The sequence below is a fragment of the Euprymna scolopes genome, chromosome 46, assembly GCF_053919585.1.
Source record: "Euprymna scolopes isolate OS-2025 chromosome 46, ASM5391958v1, whole genome shotgun sequence".
Classification (NCBI taxonomy): domain Eukaryota; kingdom Metazoa; phylum Mollusca; class Cephalopoda; order Sepiida; family Sepiolidae; genus Euprymna; species Euprymna scolopes.
The window spans coordinates 111,132,063-111,156,145 of record NC_136527.1 but is presented as its reverse complement, the minus strand read 5'-3'; the positions used below and the strand labels follow the sequence as shown (position 1 = coordinate 111,156,145).

Here is a 24,083-nt window from a genome sequence, read left to right as displayed (position 1 = left end):
AAAAAAAGAAAGCACTGGTGATCCCGATGTGATTTGAACACACATAGTTGGAAAAATAAATAAAAAATTAAAAAAAATAAAATAAAATAAATAAATAAATAAATAAAAAAACAAAAAAAGAAAGCACTGGTGATCCCGATGTGATTTGAACACACATAGTTGGAAAAATAAATAAAAAATAAAATAAAATAAAATAAAATAAAATAAAATAAATAAATAAAAAAAGCACTGGTGATCCCGATGTGATTTGAACACACATAGTTGGAAAAATAAAAAATTTAAAAGAATAATAACTTTTTTTTTTTACTCTGTGTTTTCCCCATGACGTCAAGTTCCATAACTATGTTTTTCCTTTGCAGATAAAAGTACTGAAAATTCTGCAGAAGAGACGAATACTCACCGGAACCATCAATTTCTTGAATTGTTCTGGTATGCAACATACAATAAATACAAAAGTATCAATTACTCATATCATGTTTAATGTTTTTACTCATATCATGTTTAATGTTTGTGCAAAATGTTTTTTTAAAAATTCCAAGGCGTAGTTATTGAGAAAAGTGTGGACAGACGAACAGACAATTTACAGGTCCACCTGTAATTTGTCGGGGGAACCAAATTTTATTTGTCAGGGAACCAAAAATAAAAAGAATAATGAAGTATTTTACTTTTTTACTCATATCATGTTTAATGTTTGAGCAAAGTAATATTTTCTCTTTACTCTGTGTTTCCCATGGCATCAAGTTCCATAAATATGTTTTTCTTTTTCTCAGAGATAAAAAAAACAACAAAAAACAATTAAAATAAAAAAAATAAAAATAAAAAAAAAACACTGGTGATCCCGATGTGACTTGAACACACATAGCTGGAAAAATAAAAAATTAAAAAGAATAATAATTTTTTTTTTTTTTACTTTGTGTTTTCCCCGTGACGTTAAATTCCATAACTATGTTTTTCCTTTGCGGATAAAAGTACTGAAAATTGTGTGGAAGAGACGAATACTCACCGGCACCACCAATTTCTTGAATTGTTCTGGTATCGCAATGTGCAACGTACAATACTGGCCTCGAATGAGAGGATTCTCCTCTGTAATATTCCCGGGCATGATTGGCATATTGATATCCGTACACTGATAAAAATCTCCTGTCCAATGTAAGGCTCCCTTGAGTATCCCTGATAGTGGCTTACCGCTTGCATCCAGCACTATAAAGGAAAATAGTAACTGGTTAAAAATAAATAATAATAACTGACGAGACCTGTGGAAATTCCACAGTGCCGACGGGGGTGCTCAGGCAATTTTTGATGAGGCAAGAGTACAGCAAATAAATATCTACTCCCCCACCCACCCCCATCAGGAGTCAAAAACATTTCACAATATCTATTAGACGTTCTTGAAAAAGAAATAAAACAAAAAAGAATGAAAAAAAGAAAAGAAAAAGGTGGATAAAAAGAAAAAAGAAACGCAGAAAGCTGTTATCATCTCAATCAAATATACCTGATATTTCTCATTGAAAAAGACAGAAAACAGAAAAAGAGGGGGAAAAAGAGGGGGAAAAACAGAAATAGGAAAAACAAAACCAAAAGAAAATATTTTTTTTTAAATGAAGAAAAAGAAAAAGGAAAGAAAAGGGATAGAAGAAGAAAAAAAGAAAAAGGAAAAGAAAAGAAAAAAGAAATAAGAAAAAAGGAAAAGAAAAAAGAAATAAGAAAAAGGAAATTAAAAGGAAAGACAACAGAAAAATAAAAAAGGAAAAGAAAAAAAGAAAAAGGAAAATAATAGAAAGAAAAACAGGAAGATTAAAAGAAAGGAAAAAGGAAAATGAAAAGAAAACAGAAAAAAAAGAAAAGAAAAAAGAAAAAAAGAAAATGAAAAAGAAAATAAAAAGAAAAAGGAAAATAAAAAGAAAAAAAAATAATAGAAAGAAAAAAAGGAAAATTAAAAGAAAGGAAAATGAAAAGAAAACAGAAAAAAATAAAAGAAAAAGAAAAGAATAGGGAAAAGAATAGGGAAAAGAGAAAGAAAGAGGAAAAGAAAAACAGAAAATGAAAAAGAAAAGAATAAAGAAAAAAAGAAAAGGAGAACAAAAAAAAATTTAAAAACAAAAGAAAAAAGAAAACAGGAGAATAAAAGGAAAGAAAAAACGAAAAAGAAAAAAAAAGAAAAAAAACGAAAAAGAAAAAAAAGGAAAAAAAAAGAAAAAAAACGAAAATAAAAGAAAAAAGGGAAAGTAATAAGAACACAAGAAAAGAAAAAAGGAAAAAAGGAAAATAAGGAGGAAAGAAAATAAAAAAAGAAAAGAAAAAAAGAAAATGAAAAAAAGAAAAAAAAAGAAAACGAAGCGAAAAAGTGGAAGAAAGAAAGTCATACTCACTTTGTAATGGCCAGTTTTCTGGGCCACTATTGACCCCTGACACAAGAGTACTCAAAGTCAGACGACATTTTGGACGAGTCTTAAACAACTTTTCGATGGTTTCAAATAATATTTGGCCCAATAAATTCTAGATGAAGAATAACGAAATAACGAGTTACAAAAGCATTTAACAAAAACATTTTTTAAATATATTTATTTTTTGATGTTACCTCAGTTTTGTTCGAACATGTTTTTCCTCACGTACACGCACCCACATGTATGCACGCACATACGCACAGACACGTACATATATTCACGTTCATGTACATACACTCACATTCATGTGCATACACACACAAACGCTAACGTACACACATACGCGCACATGTCACTTCCCCTGAAAGGAAATCCAGACATGCGCAGTCAGAACACTGACCCCGGTATAAAAGTCAACGACAACGTTCAACTTTCTCTTTTTCTTCCCTTTTGCCTTGGTTCGTCAACCAGACGAGTTTGCGTCCACAGCTTGTGGCCTGAAGACATTTCCACGTGGACGACTACTACCATGTACGTGCGGCGGTACTGAGGTCAACCACCCCTCTCTCTTTCTTTTTCTACATGCTGGACTACCATTTCTCTTTCCCCTACTTTATTCCTCTTTTTCCACACACGTAGTCGTCACGACTGAACTAAACACGTGTTCCGCCTAAACCATTTATTTTCGACATAAAATAAACATTCACGACTGAACTAAACACGTGTTCCGCCTAAACCATTTATTTTCGACATAAAATAAACACCATGTTTATTTTATTCAGCAATTGAGTTTTGTTTCCTTCCTTCCATTCATTTCATTATTTTCTTTTGTAACGAGTTAGGATTATTATATTCTGGTCCGCAACACTTTTTTTTTTACAACCAATTTTGAAAATGCGTTAAATATTTCACAAGTGACGTCACATGGCCATTAGAGAGAGTAAGAGAAGTTTCCACAGTTAGTAGGACATGCACTACATGTGTGTACATGTTATTTTAAAATGTGCTATGTGCTGATAAGATATGATTAAACACTGATTATAAATCTCTGCCTGGCCAGTGAGAGTTGAGGAGAGAAATGATATACGAATGCTTTTTTTATTACATTTTCACCCCAAACAAGGCACATTGCCACTTTAATGTAGGGGGGGAGAGCTACTATCAGGAACATAAGTTACAGGGGTACTGTGTAGGGAGTTGGGCAGCAATATGTCGGTACACGTTACACTTGAACTTCTGCATGTCAGTACAGTTGGGGAAGCAGGGACCTGAAAGGGAGTTCCAAAGTCTAGCGGTTTTGGGGAAGAAACTACTGGAGTAGAAGGCTCTCTTACATCTAGGGATCTCGACTGTGTGTGATACGGTGGATGTGGAATGCGAGTCTTTAAGATAAGCCAATTTTTACCTATTTTTCATCCGAGAGATTGATCTTTCTAACGAGACCAATTTCGTCACGGTTTGATGCATCTGCCAAAAGTTTTTGGCAGACATATAAACACACACAGACACACACACACACATACTAACTAACACACATTTTCCCCTTTTGATGATTAGTGTGCAACAACATGGTCCCTGTTCTAAAACATCATCGGCAACCCCAATGCTCCATGGTCTTCTTTTACATTTTCTATTCTGGCCATATTGTCATCTCTCACATTGGCAGTTTCTGAGGGGAGCACATACGGCCAATAGGGGGCATTCAAAGAACAGGGGCTAATAACTAATCTTGGACGCCCGATGTCATTGACATGCAGAAGTGCCAAAAAAAAAGTCAATTTTTTTTCACCCCATACAAGGCATATTGCCACTTTAAACTATTATAGCAAAAAACAACAATACTTAATTATCTAAAAAATTACGAAAAAATTAGAAAATAATTTATAACTAAAAGGAATTTTCACGGAAAATCGGAGAATATTGCATCTTCCCTATGTGTAAACACTTTGAAGATTGCGAATACAGGGGAATACTTATCTCCCTTTTCGAAAATGTAATGGCTGACATAGCCTTATAGCTATAGACCTTATTTTACTAAAAATAGCAGTTGTTCCATTGGATGAATTTTCGTAATCTTTCGAATATATTACTATTTTCGACATGACATAAAACGTAAAAAAAAAAAAAATGGCGCTTACATGAATACTACAGAAGTGCTCGATTAAAAAAAATATATGATGTTTTAAGCAAAAAGAATATTACGAACTTTGAAATTAATAAAGTTCGTAATATTGTTTTTCCTTAAAACAACATATATTTTTTTTTAAATTCGTTGTTGGGTTGCTTTAATTTGAAAAATATTTCATTAAAATTATTTATTTGCTAAAAAAATATATATATTTATTTAAAAAAAAAAAATTTGACGTTGTTTTCATTTATGTTTTATTGAAATTATATTTTCTTGCTCAGCTGAACTAGCCCCCATACTTTCATAACTCTACAACAAATACTTTGCTGAACTAGCTCCCATACTTTCCAAACTCTACAACAAATGCTTTGCTGAACTAACCTCAATACTTTACAAACTCTACAACAAATGCTTTGCTGAACTAGCCCCATACTTTACAAACTCTACAACAAATGCTTTGCTGAACTAACCCCAATACTTTACAAACTCTACAACAAATGCTTTGCTGAACTAACCTCAATACTTTACAAACTCTACAACAAATGCTTTGCTGAACTAACCTCAATACTTTCCAAACTCTACAACAAATGCTTTGCTGAACTAACCCCAATACTTTACAAACTCTACAACAAATGCTTTGCTGAACTAACCCCAATACTTTACAAACTCTACAACAAATGCTTTGCTGAACTAACCTCAATACTTTACAAACTCTACAACAAATGCTTTGCTGAACTAACCCCAATACTTTACAAACTCTACAACAAATGCTTTGCTGAACTAACCCCAATACTTTACATACTCTACAACAAATGCTTTGCTGAACTAACCCCAATACTTTACAAACTCTACAACAAATGCTTTGCTGAACTAACCTCAATACTTTCCAAACTCTACAACAAATGCTTTGCTGAACTAGCCCCATACTTTACAAACTCTACAACAAATGCTTTGCTGAACTAACCCCAATACTTTCCAAACTCTACAACAAATGCTTTGCTGAACTAACCTCAATACTTTACAAACTCTACAACAAATGCTTTGCTGAACTAACCTCAATACTTTACAAACTCTACAACAAATGCTTTGCTGAACTAGCCCCATACTTTACAAACTCTACAACAAATGCTTTGCTGAACTAACCCCAATACTTTACAAACTCTACAACAAATGCTTTGCTGAACTAACCTCAATACTTTACAAACTCTACAACAAATGCTTTGCTGAACTAACCTCAATACTTTCCAAACTCTACAACAAATGCTTTGCTGAACTAACCCCAATACTTTACAAACTCTACAACAAATGCTTTGCTGAACTAACCCCAATACTTTACAAACTCTACAACAAATGCTTTGCTGAACTAACCTCAATACTTTACAAACTCTACAACAAATGCTTTGCTGAACTAACCCCAATACTTTACAAACTCTACAACAAATGCTTTGCTGAACTAACCCCAATACTTTACAAACTCTACAACAAATGCTTTGCTGAACTAACCCCAATACTTTACAAACTCTACAACAAATGCTTTGCTGAACTAACCTCAATACTTTCCAAACTCTACAACAAATGCTTTGCTGAACTAGCCCCATACTTTACAAACTCTACAACAAATGCTTTGCTGAACTAACCCCAATACTTTCCAAACTCTACAACAAATGCTTTGCTGAACTAACCTCAATACTTTACAAACTCTACAACAAATGCTTTGCTGAACTAACCTCAATACTTTACAAACTCTACAACAAATGCTTTGCTGAACAAACCCCAATACTTTACAAACTCTACAACAAATGCTTTGCTGAACTAACCTCAATACTTTACAAACTCTACAACAAATGCTTTTCTGAACTAACCTCAATACTTTACAAACTCTACAACAAATGCTTTGCTGAACTAACCCCAATACTTTACAAACTCTACAACAAATGCTTTTCTGAACTAACCCCAATACTTTACAAACTCTACAACAAATGCTTTGCTGAACTAACCCCAATACTTTACAAACTCTACAACAAATGCTTTGCTGAACTAACCCCAATACTTTACAAACTCTACAACAAATGCTTTGCTGAACTAACCCCAATACTTTAAAAACTCTACAACAAATGCTTTTCTGAACTAACCCCAATACTTTACAAACTCTACAACAAATGCTTTGCTGAACTAACCTCAATACTTTCCAAACTCTACAACAAATGCTTTGCTGAACTAACCCCAATACTTTACAAACTCTACAACAAATGCTTTGCTGAACTAACCCCAATACTTTACAAACTCTACAACAAATGCTTTGCTGAACTAACCCCAATACTTTACAAACTCTACAACAAATGCTTTGCTGAACTAACCCCAATACTTTACAAACTCTACAACAAATGCTTTTCTGAACTAACCCCAATACTTTACAAACTCTACAACAAATGCTTTGCTGAACTAACCTCAATACTTTACAAACTCTACAACAAATGCTTTGCTGAACTAACCCCAATACTTTACAAACTCTACAACAAATGCTTTGCTGAACAAAACCCAATACTTTACAAACTCTACAACAAATGCTTTTCTGAACTAACCCCAATACTTTACAAACTCTACAACAAATGCTTTGCTGAACTAACCCCAATACTTTACAAACTTTACAACAAATGCTTTTCTGAACTAACCCCAATACTTTACAAACTCTACAACAAATGCTTTGCTGAACTAACCTCAATACTTTCCAAACTCTACAACAAATGCTTTGCTGAACTAACCCCAATACTTTACAAACTCTACAACAAATGCTTTGCTGAATTAACCCCAATACTTTACAAACTCTACAACAAATGCTTTGCTGAACTAACCCCAATACTTTACAAACTCTACAACAAATGCTTTGCTGAACTAACCCCAATACTTTACAAACTCTACAACAAATGCTTTGCTGAACTAACCCCAATACTTTACAAACTCTACAACAAATGCTTTGCTGAACTAACCTCAATACTTTCCAAACTCTACAACAAATGCTTTGCTGAACTAACCCCAATACTTTACAAACTCTACAACAAATGCTTTGCTGAACTAACCCCAATACTTTACAAACTCTACAACAAATGCTTTGCTGAACTAACCCCAATACTTTACAAACTCTACAACAAATGCTTTGCTGAACTAACCTCAATACTTTCCAAACTCTACAACAAATGCTTTGCTGAACTAGCCCCATACTTTCCAAACTCTACAACAAATGCTTTGCTGAACTAGCCCCCATACTTTCCAAACTCTACAACAAATGCTTTGCTGAACTAACCCCCATACTTTCCAAACTCTACAACAAATGCTTTGCTGAACTAACCCCAATACTTTACAAACTCTACAACAAATGCTTTGCTGAACTAACCCCAATACTTTACAAACTCTACAACAAATGCTTTGCTGAACTAACCCCAATACTTTACAAACTCTACAACAAATGCTTTGCTGAACTAGCCCAATACTTTCCAAACTCTACACCAAATGCTTTGCTGAACTAACCCCAATACTTTACAAACTCTACAACAAATGCTTTGCTGAACTAACCCCAATACTTTACAAACTCTACAACAAATGCTTTGCTGAACTAGCCCCATACTTTCCAAACTCTACAACAAATGCTTTGCTGAACTAACCCCCATACTTTCCAAACTCTACAACAAATGCTTTGCTGAACTAACCCCAATACTTTACAAACTCTACAACAAATGCTTTGCTGAACTAACCTCAATACTTTACAAACTCTACAACAAATGCTTTGCTGAACTAACCCCAATACTTTACAAACTCTACAACAAATGCTTTGCTGAACTAGCCCCATACTTTCCAAACTCTACAACAAATGCTTTGCTGAACTAACCCCAATACTTTACAAACTCTACAACAAATGCTTTGCTGAACTAACCCCAATACTTTACAAACTCTACAACAAATGCTTTGCTGAACTAACCCCAATACTTTACAAACTCTACAACAAATGCTTTGCTGAACTAGCCCCATACTTTCCAAACTCTACAACAAATGCTTTGCTGAACTAGCCCCATACTTTCCAAACTCTACAACAAATGCTTTGCTGAACTAACCACCATACTTTCCAAACTCTACAACAAATGCTTTGCTGAACTAACCTCAATACTTTACAAACTCTACAACAAATGCTTTGCTGAACTAACCCCAATACTTTACAAACTCTACAACAAATGCTTTGCTGAACTAACCCCAATACTTTACAAACTCTACAACAAATGCTTTGCTGAACTAACCCCAATACTTTACAAACTCTACAACAAATGCTTTGCTGAACTAACCCCCATACTTTCCAAACTCTACAACAAATGCTTTGCTGAACTAACCTCAATACTTTACAAACTCTACAACAATTGCTTTGCTGAACTAACCCCAATACTTTACAAACTCTACAACAAATGCTTTGCTGAACTAACCCCAATACTTTACAAACTCTACAACAAATGCTTTGCTGAACTAGCCCCATACTTTCCAAACTCTACAACAAATGCTTTGCTGAACTAGCCCCATACTTTCCAAACTCTACAACAAATGCTTTGCTGAACTAACCCCCATACTTTCCAAACTCTACAACAAATGCTTTGCTGAACTAACCCCAATACTTTACAAACTCTACAACAAATGCTTTGCTGAACTAACCCCAATACTTTACAAACTCTACAACAAATGCTTTGCTGAACTAACCCCAATACTTTACAAACTCTACAACAAATGCTTTGCTGAACTAACCCCAATACTTTACAAACTCTACAACAAATGCTTTGCTGAACTAACCTCAATACTTTACAAACTCTACAACAAATGCTTTGCTGAACTAACCCCAATACTTTACAAACTCTACAACAAATGCTTTGCTGAACTAACCTCAATACTTTACAAACTCTACAACAAATGCTTTTCTGAACTAACCACATATTTTCCAAACTCTACAACAAATGATTTGCTGAACTAGCCCCATACTTTCCAAACTCTACAACAAATGCTTTGCTGAACTAACCCCAATACTTTACAAACTCTACAACAAATGCTTTGCTGAACTAACCCCAATACTTTACAAACTCTACAACAAATGCTTTTCTGAACTAACCACATATTTTCCAAACTCTACAACAAATGCTTTGCTGAACTAGCCCCATACTTTCCAAACTCTACAACAAATGCTTTGCTGAACTAGCCCCCATACTTTCCAAACTCTACAACAAATGCTTTGCTGAACTAACCCCCATACTTTCCAAACTCTACAACAAATGCTTTGCTGAACCAGCCCCCATACTTTCCAAACTCTACAACAAATGCTTTGCTGAATCCTGCTTCCCTAATAGCTGGGAGATGGCCTCTGTTGTACCAGTGTACAAGAATTCTGGCGAAAGGACCGACCTCTTAATTATCGTCCTATAAATCTCCTCCCGTCTTCACTAAATATTTGAGATGCTAATCAATCGAGCACTAGTTCACCACCTTGTGAAAGCAAATTTTTCTGATAAACAGTATGGATTTAGGAAATGTCGTTCTGTTTTTGGGTTAAATGGTAATAAACAAAAGCGAACACAGGATTTTTAGAGACGAACATGTATTCACATAAATTACAGACAAAGACCAGTTGGGAATACCATTCCTTAATGGTAGGCGTTTGCATACGACCGGCTTCGTCGTGTACCAATCTCAGACTGCCAGGCACCGGTACTTGATACCGGAAGTGACGTCATGAGATAGTTCATTAATCCCCTGGAGGGGTGTCTCCAACGTTCTACGGCAGATATTTTAACAGTTATTTCTGAACGCATACACCATGCACTAGATAAGACAGGTGAAGCCAGGGCTGTAGCCCTCGATATATCCAAAGCCTTTGACAAAGTCTGGCACAAAGGGCTGCTAATGAAAATTAAATAATATGGTATAACTGGACAAATATTAAATATAATTAGATCCTTCTTAAACAATAGGACCATCCAGGTTGTGATTGATGGACGTCCATCCAAGCAGCATAACATTTTTTTTTTTTTTTTTTTTTTACAAGATAGTCACCACTTATCAATGCCCGGGAGCAACTCAGGCTAAGGGTTATTGCGTGTACAGTAATCAATGGGATAGTATTGTAGTAATCATTAGTATTGGAGATTTGATAAAGTGTCTTACTTAAGGGGGCGGGTTGTCAGGAATTTGTTTATGTTGGACTTGAAGACATCTAGGTTGTAGTCAGGTGGGAAACAGGCAAACGAAAGAGTGTTCCACAGGCATGCACTTCTAAGAAAGAAGCTTTGTTGATGGAATCTACATTTTGGTTTGGGCGCAGATAAAGAGTGGGGAAAAGTTTTGACAGTGGTTTCAGCTGGACGGGTGTTTATCATGAAAGATTGGCGAGGTGGGGCCAGAGATTGGAGCTTAGACGAGCACTTGCCATGGAAGTAATGATAAAACAAAGATAGGCTCGCAACGTTTCTCCTGTGAAGCGGGAGTGCCTCAGCAGTCAATCCTTGAACGACTATTATTCCTGATATTCTTCAATGATCTCCCCGATAATATTGAGTCCGATCTGGGTATATTTTCTGATGATACAACACTCTATAACATGCATGAGGGAATAATGGATGTCCAAAAATCTAAGACAATGGTTGAATCATTAAAAAAATTACCTCCAGACCGTAGTTGAATGGGGACGTAAATGGATGGCAACATTTAATGCTACTAAGACTAAACTGCTTTCCTTCAACAATTACAAGAAACCCCCCCCCCAACCACCGATAACTATGACAAAAAATAACATCCTACTTCCTTCAAACTCCTCGGCTTAACATTCACAGGAAATATTGAGGACATTGCAAAAGCTGCTGCAAGGAAGGTGGGCTCCCTTTATCGTACTAGACAACTGCTCACACCTGAGAGTTTCCTGTACCTCTACAAGGCCACTATTCGCCCATGTGTGGACTATTGTTGGCACATCTGGGCTGGTGCATCTATCATTAGTCTCTCCCTCTTGTATAGGGTTCAAAAAAGGATATGCAATCTAATAGGTCCCACATTGTCAACTAGGCTCCAAACCCTGTCCCATCACCGCAATGCTGCATCCCTGTGCCTTTTTTACAAGTATTTTAATGAAATCTGCTCTGATGAACTCATTGCACTTGTGCCCCCTCGATGCACATATCCCGACAAACCCGACTGGCAGCAAAATCACACCCCTTCAAGTTGAGGTCCCTAGATGTCAGAAAGTTTTCTACTCAAATAGCTTCTTCCGTAGAACAGATAGACTTTGGAATTCCCTTCCTGCTACCTGCTTCCCAAACTGAACTGATATGCAGAAGTTCAAATCTAATGTAAACCAACATCCTAATCTTTCTTAGGCATGGTCCCAAATGGTTGCCCCTTACGTCCAAGTGACTATATGCCTTGTTTTTTTTGTTTTTTTTTGGGGGGGGGGGTGAACGTGAATAATAAAAAATAAATTAATAATAACAATAATAATAACTAGCAGGACCTGTGGAAATTCCACAGCGGCATCTTTCATTTGTAATATATTGCTGCTGGACATTCTATGGCGTTCAGAATGAATGAAGACACCATTATATTATTCTAGCCTTAAAATAATAACTTTGATATATTGCCTGGACTGATTATTTCATTACAAACACACCATTACGTTAACTCACATTTCATCATTTTTCATAATTCTTGGATATGTTACTAATTTCAAAATCATTTTAACTAAATTTGACCCACATTATCGCCCCCCCTTACTAAAATAATAACCTTGATATATTGTCTGAGCTAATTATTTCATTACAAACACACCAATCAACTCACATTTCATCATTTTTTCATAATTCTTGGATATGTTACTAATTTCGACAACAATTTTTCATAATTTAACCCACCCGACCCCCTTACTAAAATAATAACTTTCATATATTGCATAGGCTGATTATTTCATTACAAACGCACCAATCAATTAACTCACATTTCGTCATTTTTCATAATTCTTGGATATGTTACTAATCTCGACAATAATTTTCTATTATTTTAACCCTCATTATCGCCCCCTTACTATAATAATAACCTTGATACATTGTCTGAGCTGATTATTTCATTACAAACACACCAATCAATTAACTCACATTTCATCATTTTTTCATAATTCTTGGATATGTTACTAATTTCGACAATCGTTTTGCATAATTTAACCAACATGATCGATCCCCCTTACTAAAATAATAACTTTGAAATACTGTCTCGACTGATTATTTCATTACAAACATACCAATCAATTAACTCGCATTTCATCATATTTCATAATTCTTGGATATGCTGCTAATTTCGACAATTATTTGTTATAATTTTAACCCACATTATCGCCCCCCACTTTCTAAAATATTAACTTTGATATATTGTCTGGGCAGTTTATTTCATTAGGAACACACCAATCCGTTAACTCACATTTCATCCTTTTTCATAATTCTTGGATATGTTATCAATTTCGACAATCATTTTTCAAAATTTATCCCACATTATACCCTCTTACTGTGATAATAACTTTGAAATGTTGTCTCGGCTGATTATTTCATTACAAAACACCAATCAATTAACTCACATTTTATCATTTTTGTATGAAAAAATAAATGTAATAAAAAATAAAAGTATTGGTGTGAAAAATATAATATTATAAAAATGAATTAAAACAAAATGATAATAAACTAAAAAAAATCACAAAATAAAAGTATGAATGAAATTTAATTAAAGAAAAAAATACACAAATAAATAAATAAATAAAATACATAAATAATTTAAAAAAATACATAAATAAATAAAATACTTAAATAAATAAAATACATAAATAAATAAATAAAATAAATAAAAATACATAAATGAATAAATAAAATACATAAATAAATAAAATACCTAAATAATTAAATTATATAAATAAAATATATAAATAAATAAAATACATAATAAAATACATAAATAAATAAAATACATAAATGAAATACATTAATAAATAAATAAAATAAATAAAAATACATAAATGAATAAATAAAATATATAAATAAATAAATAAAATACATAAATAAATAAATAAAATACATAAATAAATAAATTATATAAATAAATAAATAAAATGCATGAATAATCAAATGAAATACATAAATAATTAAATAAAATACATACATAATTAAATTATATAAATAAATACATAAAATATATGAATAAATAAAATACATAATAAATAAATAAATTATGTAAATAAATAAATAAAATACATAATAAAATAAATAAAATACATAAATAAATAAATAAAATACATAAATAAATAAAATAAATAAATAAATAAACAAAAAACATAAATAAATAAATTATATAAATAAATAAACAAATAAAATGCATAAATAAATAAATAAAATAAATAAATAATTAAATAAAATACATACATAATTAAATTATATAAATAAATACATAAAATATATGAATAAATTAAATACATAATAAATAAATAAATTATATAAATAAATAAATAAAATACATAAATAAATAATATAAATAAATAAAAAAATACATAAATAAATAAAATACATAAATAAATAATATAAATAAAATACATAAATAAATAAAATAAATAAATAAACAAAAAACATAAATAAATAAATTATATAAATAAATACATGAAATGCATACATAAATAAATAACATAAATAAATAAATAATATATATAAATAAATAAAATACATAAATAAATAAATCAATAAAATAAATAAATAAATAAATAAATAAATAAAATACATAAATAAATAAAATACATAAATAAATAAAATACATAAATAAATAAAATACATAAACGAATAAATAAAATATATAAACAAATAAATAAAATACATAAATAAATAATAATGGAAAATTTTTAATTGCGTCCTGGCACATTAAGTTTGGGAAAAGGAGTTATAAATAAAAAACTAGACAAAATACTGTTAGAAACTTTCTTAATATATGTTACCGTAACATAGGCTTATATATATTCGGTGGGTTTTTACAGTATTTGGCATATTTTTTAACTTTTAACTCCTTTTCCCAAACTTACCGTGTGAAAGAGAGTTGGGCGCCATTTAAAATTTTCCAATACATCGGTAAAGACTTATGTTTTTCGAGCTGTTACATTAAATAAAACACTAAAAACACATCCAGTTCGGTAGAAAATTAACTTATCTTGCGTCTGATAACATTTATTTGTTATATATTTGTTTTTTGACAACTTTTTGCATCTATGTTTACAGTAAAACAAACCCGCGGTATTGTTTTGGCTAATTGAACAACAACTTCTTGATTAATTAACAAGTTTATTTAATTTTTGTTGATTGATTAACAAGTTTATTCAATTTTTGTTGATTAATTAACAAGGTTATTCAATTTTTGTTGATTAATTAACAAGTTTATTCAATTTTTGTTGATTAATTATGAAGGTTATTTATTTTTTGTTGATTAATTAACAAGTTTATTCAATTTTTGTTGATTAATTAACAAGTTTATTCAATTTTTGTTGATAAATTAACAAGTTTATTCAATTTTTGTTGATTAATTAACAAGTTTATTCAATTTTTGTTGATTAATTAACAAGTTTATTTAATTTTAGCTGATTAATTAACAAGTTTATTTAATTTTTGTTGATTAATTAACAAGTTTATTTAATTAGGTTAGTTAATTTTAGTCGATTAATTAACAAGTTTATTCCATTTTTGTTGATTAATTAACAAGATTATTTAATTTTTGTTGTTTAATTATGAAGGTTATTTAATTCTTGTTGATTAATTAACACCATTTCATTGTAACAGGTTGTTTACTTTTGTTTGGTGTAATACGTTAATTAATAAGTTTATTTCGTTACCTAACATTGTTATATTTTTAAGTTAGTTGATTAACTTTGCTAATTTATTTCCTTTTCGTAAATTTCTTCAGCAATTTCCGGAACTAATCGTGCAATCTTATTTTTTTAACATTCTTTCATGGTTCTACTGATTATTTCGGCGTCCCAAATTATATCTAGCAAAATATGCTTATTTTTGCAGTTATGTGCTGGTTATCTCCCTTAGATTTGATGATCCGTTGATAAAAGCGCAAAAACGAACAACATAAGACCTGAAGTCATGAGTCACGTAACAAAATATAAATTTATACAAAATAAAATCTGAAGTAATGAATCACGTAACAAAATATAAATTTATATAAAATAAAATCTGAAGTAATGAACCACGTAACAAAATATAAATTTATATAAAATAAAATCTGAAGTAATGAATCACGTAACAAAATATAAATTTATACAAAATAAAATCGGAAGTAATGAACCACGTAACAAAATATAAATTTATACAAAATAAATCTGAAGTAATGAATCACGTAACAAAATATAAATTTATACAAAATAAAATCAGAAGTAATGAACCACGTAACAAAATATAAATTTATACAAAATAAAATCAGAAGTAATGAATCACGTAACAAAATATAAATTTATATAAAATAAAATCTGAAGTAATGAATCACGTAACAAAATATAAATTTATATAAAATAAAATCTGAAGTAATGAACCACGTAACAAAATATAAATTTATACAAAATAAATCTGAAGTAATGAATCACGTAACAAAATATAAATTTATACTAAATAAAATCTGAAGTAATGAACCACGTAACAAAATATAAATTTATACAAAATAAATCTGAAGTAATGAACCACGTAACAAAATATAAATTTATACAAAATAAAATCTGAAGTAATGAATCACGTAACAAAATATAAATTTATTAAAAATAAAATCTGAAGTAATGAACCACGTAACAAAATATTAATTTATACAAAATAAAATCTGAAGTAATGAACCACGTAACAAAATATAAATTTATACAATATAAAATCTGAAGTAATGAATCACGTAACAAAATATAAATTTATACAAAATAAAATCTGAAGTAATGAACCACGTAACAAAATATAAATTTATACAAAATAAAATCTGAAGTAATGAATCACGTAACAAAATATAAATTTATACAAAATAAAACCTGAAGTAATGAATCACGTAACAAAATATAAATTTATACAAAATAAAATCTGAAGTAATGAACCATGTAACAAAATATAAATTTATACAAAATAAAATCTGAAGTAATGAATCACGTAACAAAATATAAATTTATACAAAATAAAACCTTAAGTAATGAATCACGTAACAAAATATAAATTTATACTAAATAAAATCTGAAGTAATGAATCACGTAACAAAATATAAATTTATTAAAAATAAAATCTGAAGTAATGAATCACGTAACAAAATATAAATTTATACAAAATAAAATCTGAAGTAATGAATCACGTAACAAAATATAAATTTATTAAAAATAAAATCTGAGGTAATGAACCACGTAACAAAATATAAATTTATACAAAATAAAATCTGAAGTAATGAATCACGTAACAAAATATAAATTTATGCAAAATAAAATCCTAAATAAATATAAATTTATACTAAATAAAATCTGAAGTAATGAACTATGTAACAAAATATAAATTTATACTAAATAAAATCTGAAGTAATGAACCATGTAACAAAATATTAATTTATACTAAATAAAATCTGAAGTAATGAACCACGTAAAAAAATTTAAATTTATACTAAATAAAATCTTAAGTAATGAATCACGTAACAAAATATAAATTTATACAAAATAAAATATGAAATAATGAATCACGTAACAAAATATAAATTTATCTCTATATAAATAAAATGAACTCATTTTTTCCCGTCTGATTTTGACATTAATAGGATTAAAAATCAAGATATTTCATGCAAATATAATATGCACAAACGGCAGAACAATATCGTAGGTGTGTTATAGGCTTATTATTTCTCAAATTCCTCGATAATCTTAGATTTCTATACTTTTTCTGCTGAGAAGTCACGGCCAAAATCGGTTAAGATCAATGGAAGTGGTAAAATATTTTCTCTCTAATAAATTCCTCCTCCCCCTGCCACCACTTAACACCGTTTGGGGATCGTTCACAAGGAACAGTTGAGAAGAGAACACCGGTTTGGCTTCGTAGTTCTTTCATGTGAAGTTATTTAAAATCACTAAACTAAGCTGCAGTGCTCTGTGGCGTAGTGGTTAGCGTGCTGGACAATTCACATTATATTTTCACGTTCGCGCCGACCTACCGTAGTCGTTTTTTTTTTTCCTAAACAACTGGAATGGACTTTTCTTGGTGGCCGAACTGTTAACGTTGCAGATGTTTTTTTTTTTTCACACTTTATTTTCCTACTTTTACTCATGACTCCGGGGTTGATCCTTCCTACTTACCTACCATAACATTTTTTAAAACTCCCCCCCCCGTCCCGGAAACAAACACTCGGGCAACGCCGGGTACCCCCGCTAGTATAAAATAAAATCTGAAGTAATGAATCCCGTAACAAAATATAAATTTATACAAAATAAAATCTGAAGCAATGAACCACGTAACAAAATATAAATTTATATAAAATAAAATCTGAAGTAATGAACCACATAACTAAATATAAATTTATACAAAATAAAATCTGAAGTAATGAACCACGTAACAGAATATAAATTTGTACAAAATAAAATCTGAAGTAATGAACCACGTAACAAAATATAAATTTGTACAAAATAAAATCTGAAGTAATGAACCACGTAACAGAATATAAATTTATACAAAATAAAATCTGAAGTAATGAACCACGTAACAGAATATAAATTTATTACAAAATAAAATCTGAAGTAATGAACCACGTAACAAAATATAAATTTGTACAAAATAAAACAACTTTGAAAATTAAACATTTTTTTTAAAACTATATTGTTGTCTTATGCGTGCCCTTTCTCACGCCGTCTCCACAACTCTTCCATTAGATGGGAATGGAACAAATTTTCATATTTTTTATATTAATTATATAATATATTTTATATTAATTACATATTTTTTGTTTTAAAATTTGATAATTTGTATTTTTATTTTAAATCTAATAATTCGTAATATTCGTGATTCTGCTTTCCCTACCGTACTTATAAATTTTTTTTTATTTTCTTTTTTCTTCCTCAACAAATAAAAAAACGATTTTTGTCCTTTAAACGAGCATCCCTTGTCGGTCGTTTTTCCTTTGCCTTGTTCACCATTCTTTTTTGCCCGTGTCTATCTTCAAGTTGTTGGGTCGACTGTCTCCGGACGATCGGCCCCGCAACAATTCTGCTTTCCCTACCGTACTGATATGCAGAAGTTCAAGTGTAATGTGAACAAACATCTTTCTACTCATCTCCCTTCATAATGCCCCTGCAAATTAAGTCCCTGATAGTAACCCTACTGCTTCAAAGTGGCACTGTGCCTTGTTTGGGGTGAAAATTGAATAATAAAACAAGCTAAATCGAACATTTTGCTCGGTATCCTAACAAATTGTTTTTCCGCTGTAAACAAAAAAACTACTCGATGAAATTAAGTGAAATTTTCTTTCAGAGAACTTCGTTCCATAACGGATACATACAATTGAAACTTTTTCGATATTTTCATTTTTTAATGTCTTGACTAAACTGTACAAGTACCTTTACTTTTTTTTTTATTAATTATATAATATATTTTCTGTTAATTGCATTTTTTTTATTTTATTTTAAAACTAATAATTCGTAATATTCGATATTTGACGGTGTAAAATACTGATGTGACCTTTCTAGAGTTGTCGAACTTTGCCGGTACTTAACTGCAAGACTGCCAAAAATTGGAGTTATCGCTCTCTAACAATGGCGCTCGCCCGAATACTGCAGAAGTGCCAAAAATCAATCTGTCGACTTTATCTGAACAAGCACCAAATGAAAATTGTGGCGCTTCTACACCATTGGGACGAAATTTCAGAAATCGTAAAACGGAATTTTACATGAAAATAATGTTATCTACGTATTGCTTGTATTTTTAAGATGATCATATCCAAAAATCACGAAAAGCGGTAAGGTAGAAAATTATTTATTGAGGAAAATAAAAAATAGAATTTGATGGAAACGATCATAAGACACGGAAGAGTCCAAAAGGGAGGTAATTTTCCGTTTTGATTTAAACAAGATGGCGGCAATTTTTCATCTGCTAACACGATTAAAGCTGTTTTTCTTTTTTCTTTTTTTTTTAATAATTCAGTAATGTTCAGGTAATTTCGACTGCAAAACTTGGAAGCTAACATCGTAATTTATCAGAATTGACAAAAAAAATCAGTAGAAACCATTTTTTTTTTTAATCTTAAAACTCCATTCGCCCATGTATGGAGTATTGCTGCCACATCTGGGCTGGTGCATCTGCTACTAGTCTCTCGCTCCTTGACAAGGTTCAAAAGAGAGTCGCAAATCTGATAGGCCCTGAACTGGCATCTAAGCTTCAGCCTCTGTCCCATCGACGAAACGTTGCGTCCCTCTGCCTGTTCTACAAGTATTTTAGTGGTGAATGCTCTGATGAACTGCAATCACTTGTGCCCCCACGACGCGAGCACCCTCGACAAACCCGACAGGCTGCTAGATCCCACCCCCACACTGTAGAGGTCCCTAGATGTAAAAGATCTTTTTACTCCAATAGTTTCTTCCCCAGAACCGCAAGACTCTGGAATTCCATTCCAGGTCCCTGCTTCCCCAACAGTACTGACGTGCAGAAGTTCAAGTGTAATGTGAACCGACACCTTGCTGCCCAAATCCCTACATAGTACCCCAGTAGTTGTTGCCCCTGATAGTAGCCCCCTACACCAAAGTGGCAATTTGCCTTGTTTGGGGTGAAAATGTAATAAAAATAAAAAAATAAAAAATTTATCGACTCCAAAATTTCGTGCCAATAGTGTAGAAACAAAAAAATTGTTCGCTTACCATCATGGCGTCCTTATCGGCGTAATCATCTAGCGAGTATTTTTGGAACCATTCCAAGGAGTGAGAAATATTTGGTATTTGCAGACGACACAGCTTGGAAAATTCTTCCGACATTGCTTTAATCTCTTTGTCTTCCATATCCGTTGATTCTTCTTTGGTTCCATCCTGTTTCTTTGATGGTTTTAAAGCCAAAAAGGATCCTTGGACAGTGCGACATAAACTGGATAGTATATCCTCTTGTAGGTCGGCGCCGCTTGAAAAATTTTCAAAGACCAAAGATGGCACCATGAAAAGAAACAGGACAAATAATAAATATTGCATTTCTTTTTTTTTTTTCTTTTTTTTTAAATATTATTCTTCTCTCTTTTTTTTTTTTAATTATTATTTTTTTGGCAAATAACTTTTTTTTATGTAGTTTTCATTTTTTTTTATAATAAACTATATGTCTCTATTTTCGTTTCGATTTTTGGAGATAATTTTGCTTTTTGCAATAACCCTTATAATTTTTTGCGTTCCTTTTTCACGTGACAATGATTGTAAATATATATAATAAATGTGTTGTGTGTAATGATGAATGTAAGTTATTTAAAAAAATATATATATAGGAAATTCAGTTGATGTGTAAAGAGCCGAAAACTGATTTTATAATTTTCCTTTTTTTTTTTTTTTTTTTTTTTAATAAATAATATTTGCTTGGTGTAATTGATTGCCTTCTAATTTTTCTTTGACATGTTCTTTTTTTTTTTTTTTTTTTTTTTTTAAGTTTTCAAAACTCAAATTATGACGGACATCTTTTGTAATTGTTTCCTTTTCGCGCCTTCACCTGTGACGATCTTCGAGTTCGGTTTTGTGCCCTGCTATTTTTTTTAAATTTTGTTTTTACAGAAATAAAGCAAAGAAGCATTTATAATTCATGGTGTTGTTTTTCAAACTGCCCATGTAGTTGGAGATGTGAAATTAAAGAAAAATTTTTTTTTTTTTTTTTTTTTTAAGTAGAAGGGGGGGGCTTTAATAAAAGTCGTTATCAGTTTCTTTTTTTTATTTACCACATAGGATTTCAAGTGCTTTCTTTTAGTAGATAAACGTAATCAATGCTACAAATAACGGCGTCAAGGCGGCCTTTATTTAAAAAGAAAACCGGCACAGACATATGCAACCACAAAAAAAAAAAACAATTGAAAAAGCTACTTTTCTTTAAGTGTGAAAAAAAAAAAAATTGAAAATGTGGGTTTCGAAAAAGTTGTCAAAAAACATATATTTAACAAATAAAGGTAATCTCCAAAAATACCGTTAGGGCTTACAACATGGCCGCCAGAAGAGTCACGTGCACGTGACTCTTCTGGCGGCCATGTTGTAAGCCCTAACGGTATTTTTGGAGATTACCCAAATAAATATTACCAAAGGCAAGATAAGTTACTTTTCTGAATTTAGGAAAACTCGTCCCCGGAAAACACGTACCCAGAAAACTCGCCCCCCCCCCTTTTGCTAGGTAGGAAAACTGGCCCCTTATTGAATAAATATCGATTGAAAACACATTTTATTACCGTTCTTGAAGGAGATATTATTTTTAAAATAGACTATACCCCCCCCCCCAATAATATTTTTAAAAAAATATTTTTAGTTGTTTACTTGTTTTCCGGGTACGGGTTTTCCGGGGACGAGTTTTTACTTTTCTACCTAACTGGATAATTTTTTAGTGTTTTTATTTAATGTAACGGGTTTATTCGGCTCGAAAAACATACAGTGTTTACTGATGTATTTGAAAAAATGCAAATGGTGGCATGTTTGCTCTTGCACACAGTAAGTTTGGGAAAATGAGTTTAAACAAAAAAATTATACAAAATACTGTTAGAAACTCGCTCAATATGTTACCGTGACATAGGCTAACATATATTCGGTGGATTTCTAACAGTATTTTGTATAATTTGTTTGTTTGAACTCATTTTCCCAAACTTACCGAGTTCAATAGCAAGCATGCCGCCATCTTTCTTTTTAAAATGTATCGATAAACATTGTATGATTTTCGAACGGATTACACGTTTTAAAGTGAGTAAAAACATTAAAAACATATCCAGTTAGGTAGAAAAGTAACTTATCTTGCCTTTGGTAACATTTATTTGTTATATATTTGTTTTTTGACAACCTTTTCGAATCTGTGTGTATAGTCAAACAAACCCGAACAGATTATTTCAAACATTACAATATGACAATGCTTTTTACAACTGTACCTATTTACTATGCCTCCCCACGGGACAGAGTTAGACACCAGGGTCGTTTTTTAACGTGGAGAAAAGGTACAAAAATAAAAATTGTCTCAGTCGTGAAGGATTTCTCCTCCACCAAAAAAAAACAAAAAATAGAAGTGCAGCATCTGAAGAACAGATGGTATTTATTTGCTCCCCCACCGAGCAAATTAGGCACAAGGCCAATTTTTAATGTGAGGAGTGAAGGGAGAGGGAAGGGAAAAGGGGACCAGCTCCCGAGAGGTGGGAAATGGGAGCTGGTTAAAGGTCAGGTATGTGGGGTTGTCCCCACATCTGGTCTTTGCTTGCAGTATCTATCGGAACAGATACTACACTTTGAGATATTAAATCTTTTATTCATGTTAAAAATACAGTCAAAATCAACGATGAACAAAAAACTTAAGCACATGGCCAACTCAAAAGGGGGGATTGTGGGGGTCGTTGGTCATCCTTGTCACTCCAGGACTAAACAAAGTCAAAAGTTTCTCCCAGCTAGTATCTTCTTTCACCATAATACCGCATTCACCCTTTCATATTGGGGGACGTCCTACTTAACTCCCAATTTTTAAAACACTTTTTTTTTTTTTTTATTAACAATAAAATGGTACAATAATTCATTTGTGTCGAGGGCGGGGGAAGAAAAAACAAAAGGTGGTTAGTAGGACCCTCCCAACCCCGTCTAGTTGATAGACTGCCCGTTCCACTAGGTTTGTAAAAGGAACCTCGCTTCTGCGGGTCAGTCTCTAGGTGGGGATTCCCTCTAGATGGGGGTGAATGGAGAAAAGAAATTTTTGTGGGTAAGGGATGGAGGTTAGTTTGTATTTCTTTTTCTCCAAGATGGGTAAAATTTAGAGGAAGGGGTGAAAACAAAAATTGCAGGTAGGAGGGGATGGGGATCTTGGAGGCTTCCTAATCGAGGAGGGATGGAACACACACTCAGCTAGCTGAGAGGCTACTTGTTTAATTTTACTTTACAGAACTGCGCGTTCCACACCTAGGCGGGGAACACGTATTCAAATTTGGCTCCTCTTCGTATACACAGACTTGCCACATGTATCCATCTTCTGTCAAATGCTGCGCGATGCAGCCTTCTTCTATCACATCTGATCTTCACCCGTAGTTGGTGTTTAAAGAAAGCGATCAGATCTTGATCAGAAAAAGACAACATCACCCGGCAACCTTGCAGACGCGACGTCCAAATCACCATTCTCGCCACGGCCAGGATCGTAACGTAGACCATTTGTCTTTCCTGGTCCCACGGCGGCCTCACGTTGTCCACAACATTGGATACAGTAATTGGGCGAGGATGCTCAGGATCGATGCGAGCCGTCACTCCGCTGACATACGACCAGTACTGGCGGAGTTCGCGGCAATCGAAGAAAGCGTGATTTGTA

General features: G+C 32.0%; 1 protein-coding gene across 1 annotated transcript in view; it reads right to left on the bottom strand.

Moving 5' to 3' along the window:
• Window positions 1-21,742, bottom strand: part of LOC145270195 (uncharacterized) — an 83,200-nt gene extending 61,458 nt beyond the window's left edge. The window contains exons 1-3 of the mRNA XM_080125825.1: window positions 20,447-21,742; window positions 2,370-2,496; window positions 1,004-1,200 (exon numbers count right to left, since the gene is read on the bottom strand). Coding sequence (XP_079981951.1) covers window positions 1,004-1,200; window positions 2,370-2,496; window positions 20,447-20,767 — 645 coding nt within the window. The 5' untranslated portion in view covers window positions 20,768-21,742. The remainder of the gene's footprint in view (window positions 1-1,003; window positions 1,201-2,369; window positions 2,497-20,446) is intronic.
• Between the last annotated feature and the right edge of the window lie 2,341 nt (window positions 21,743-24,083).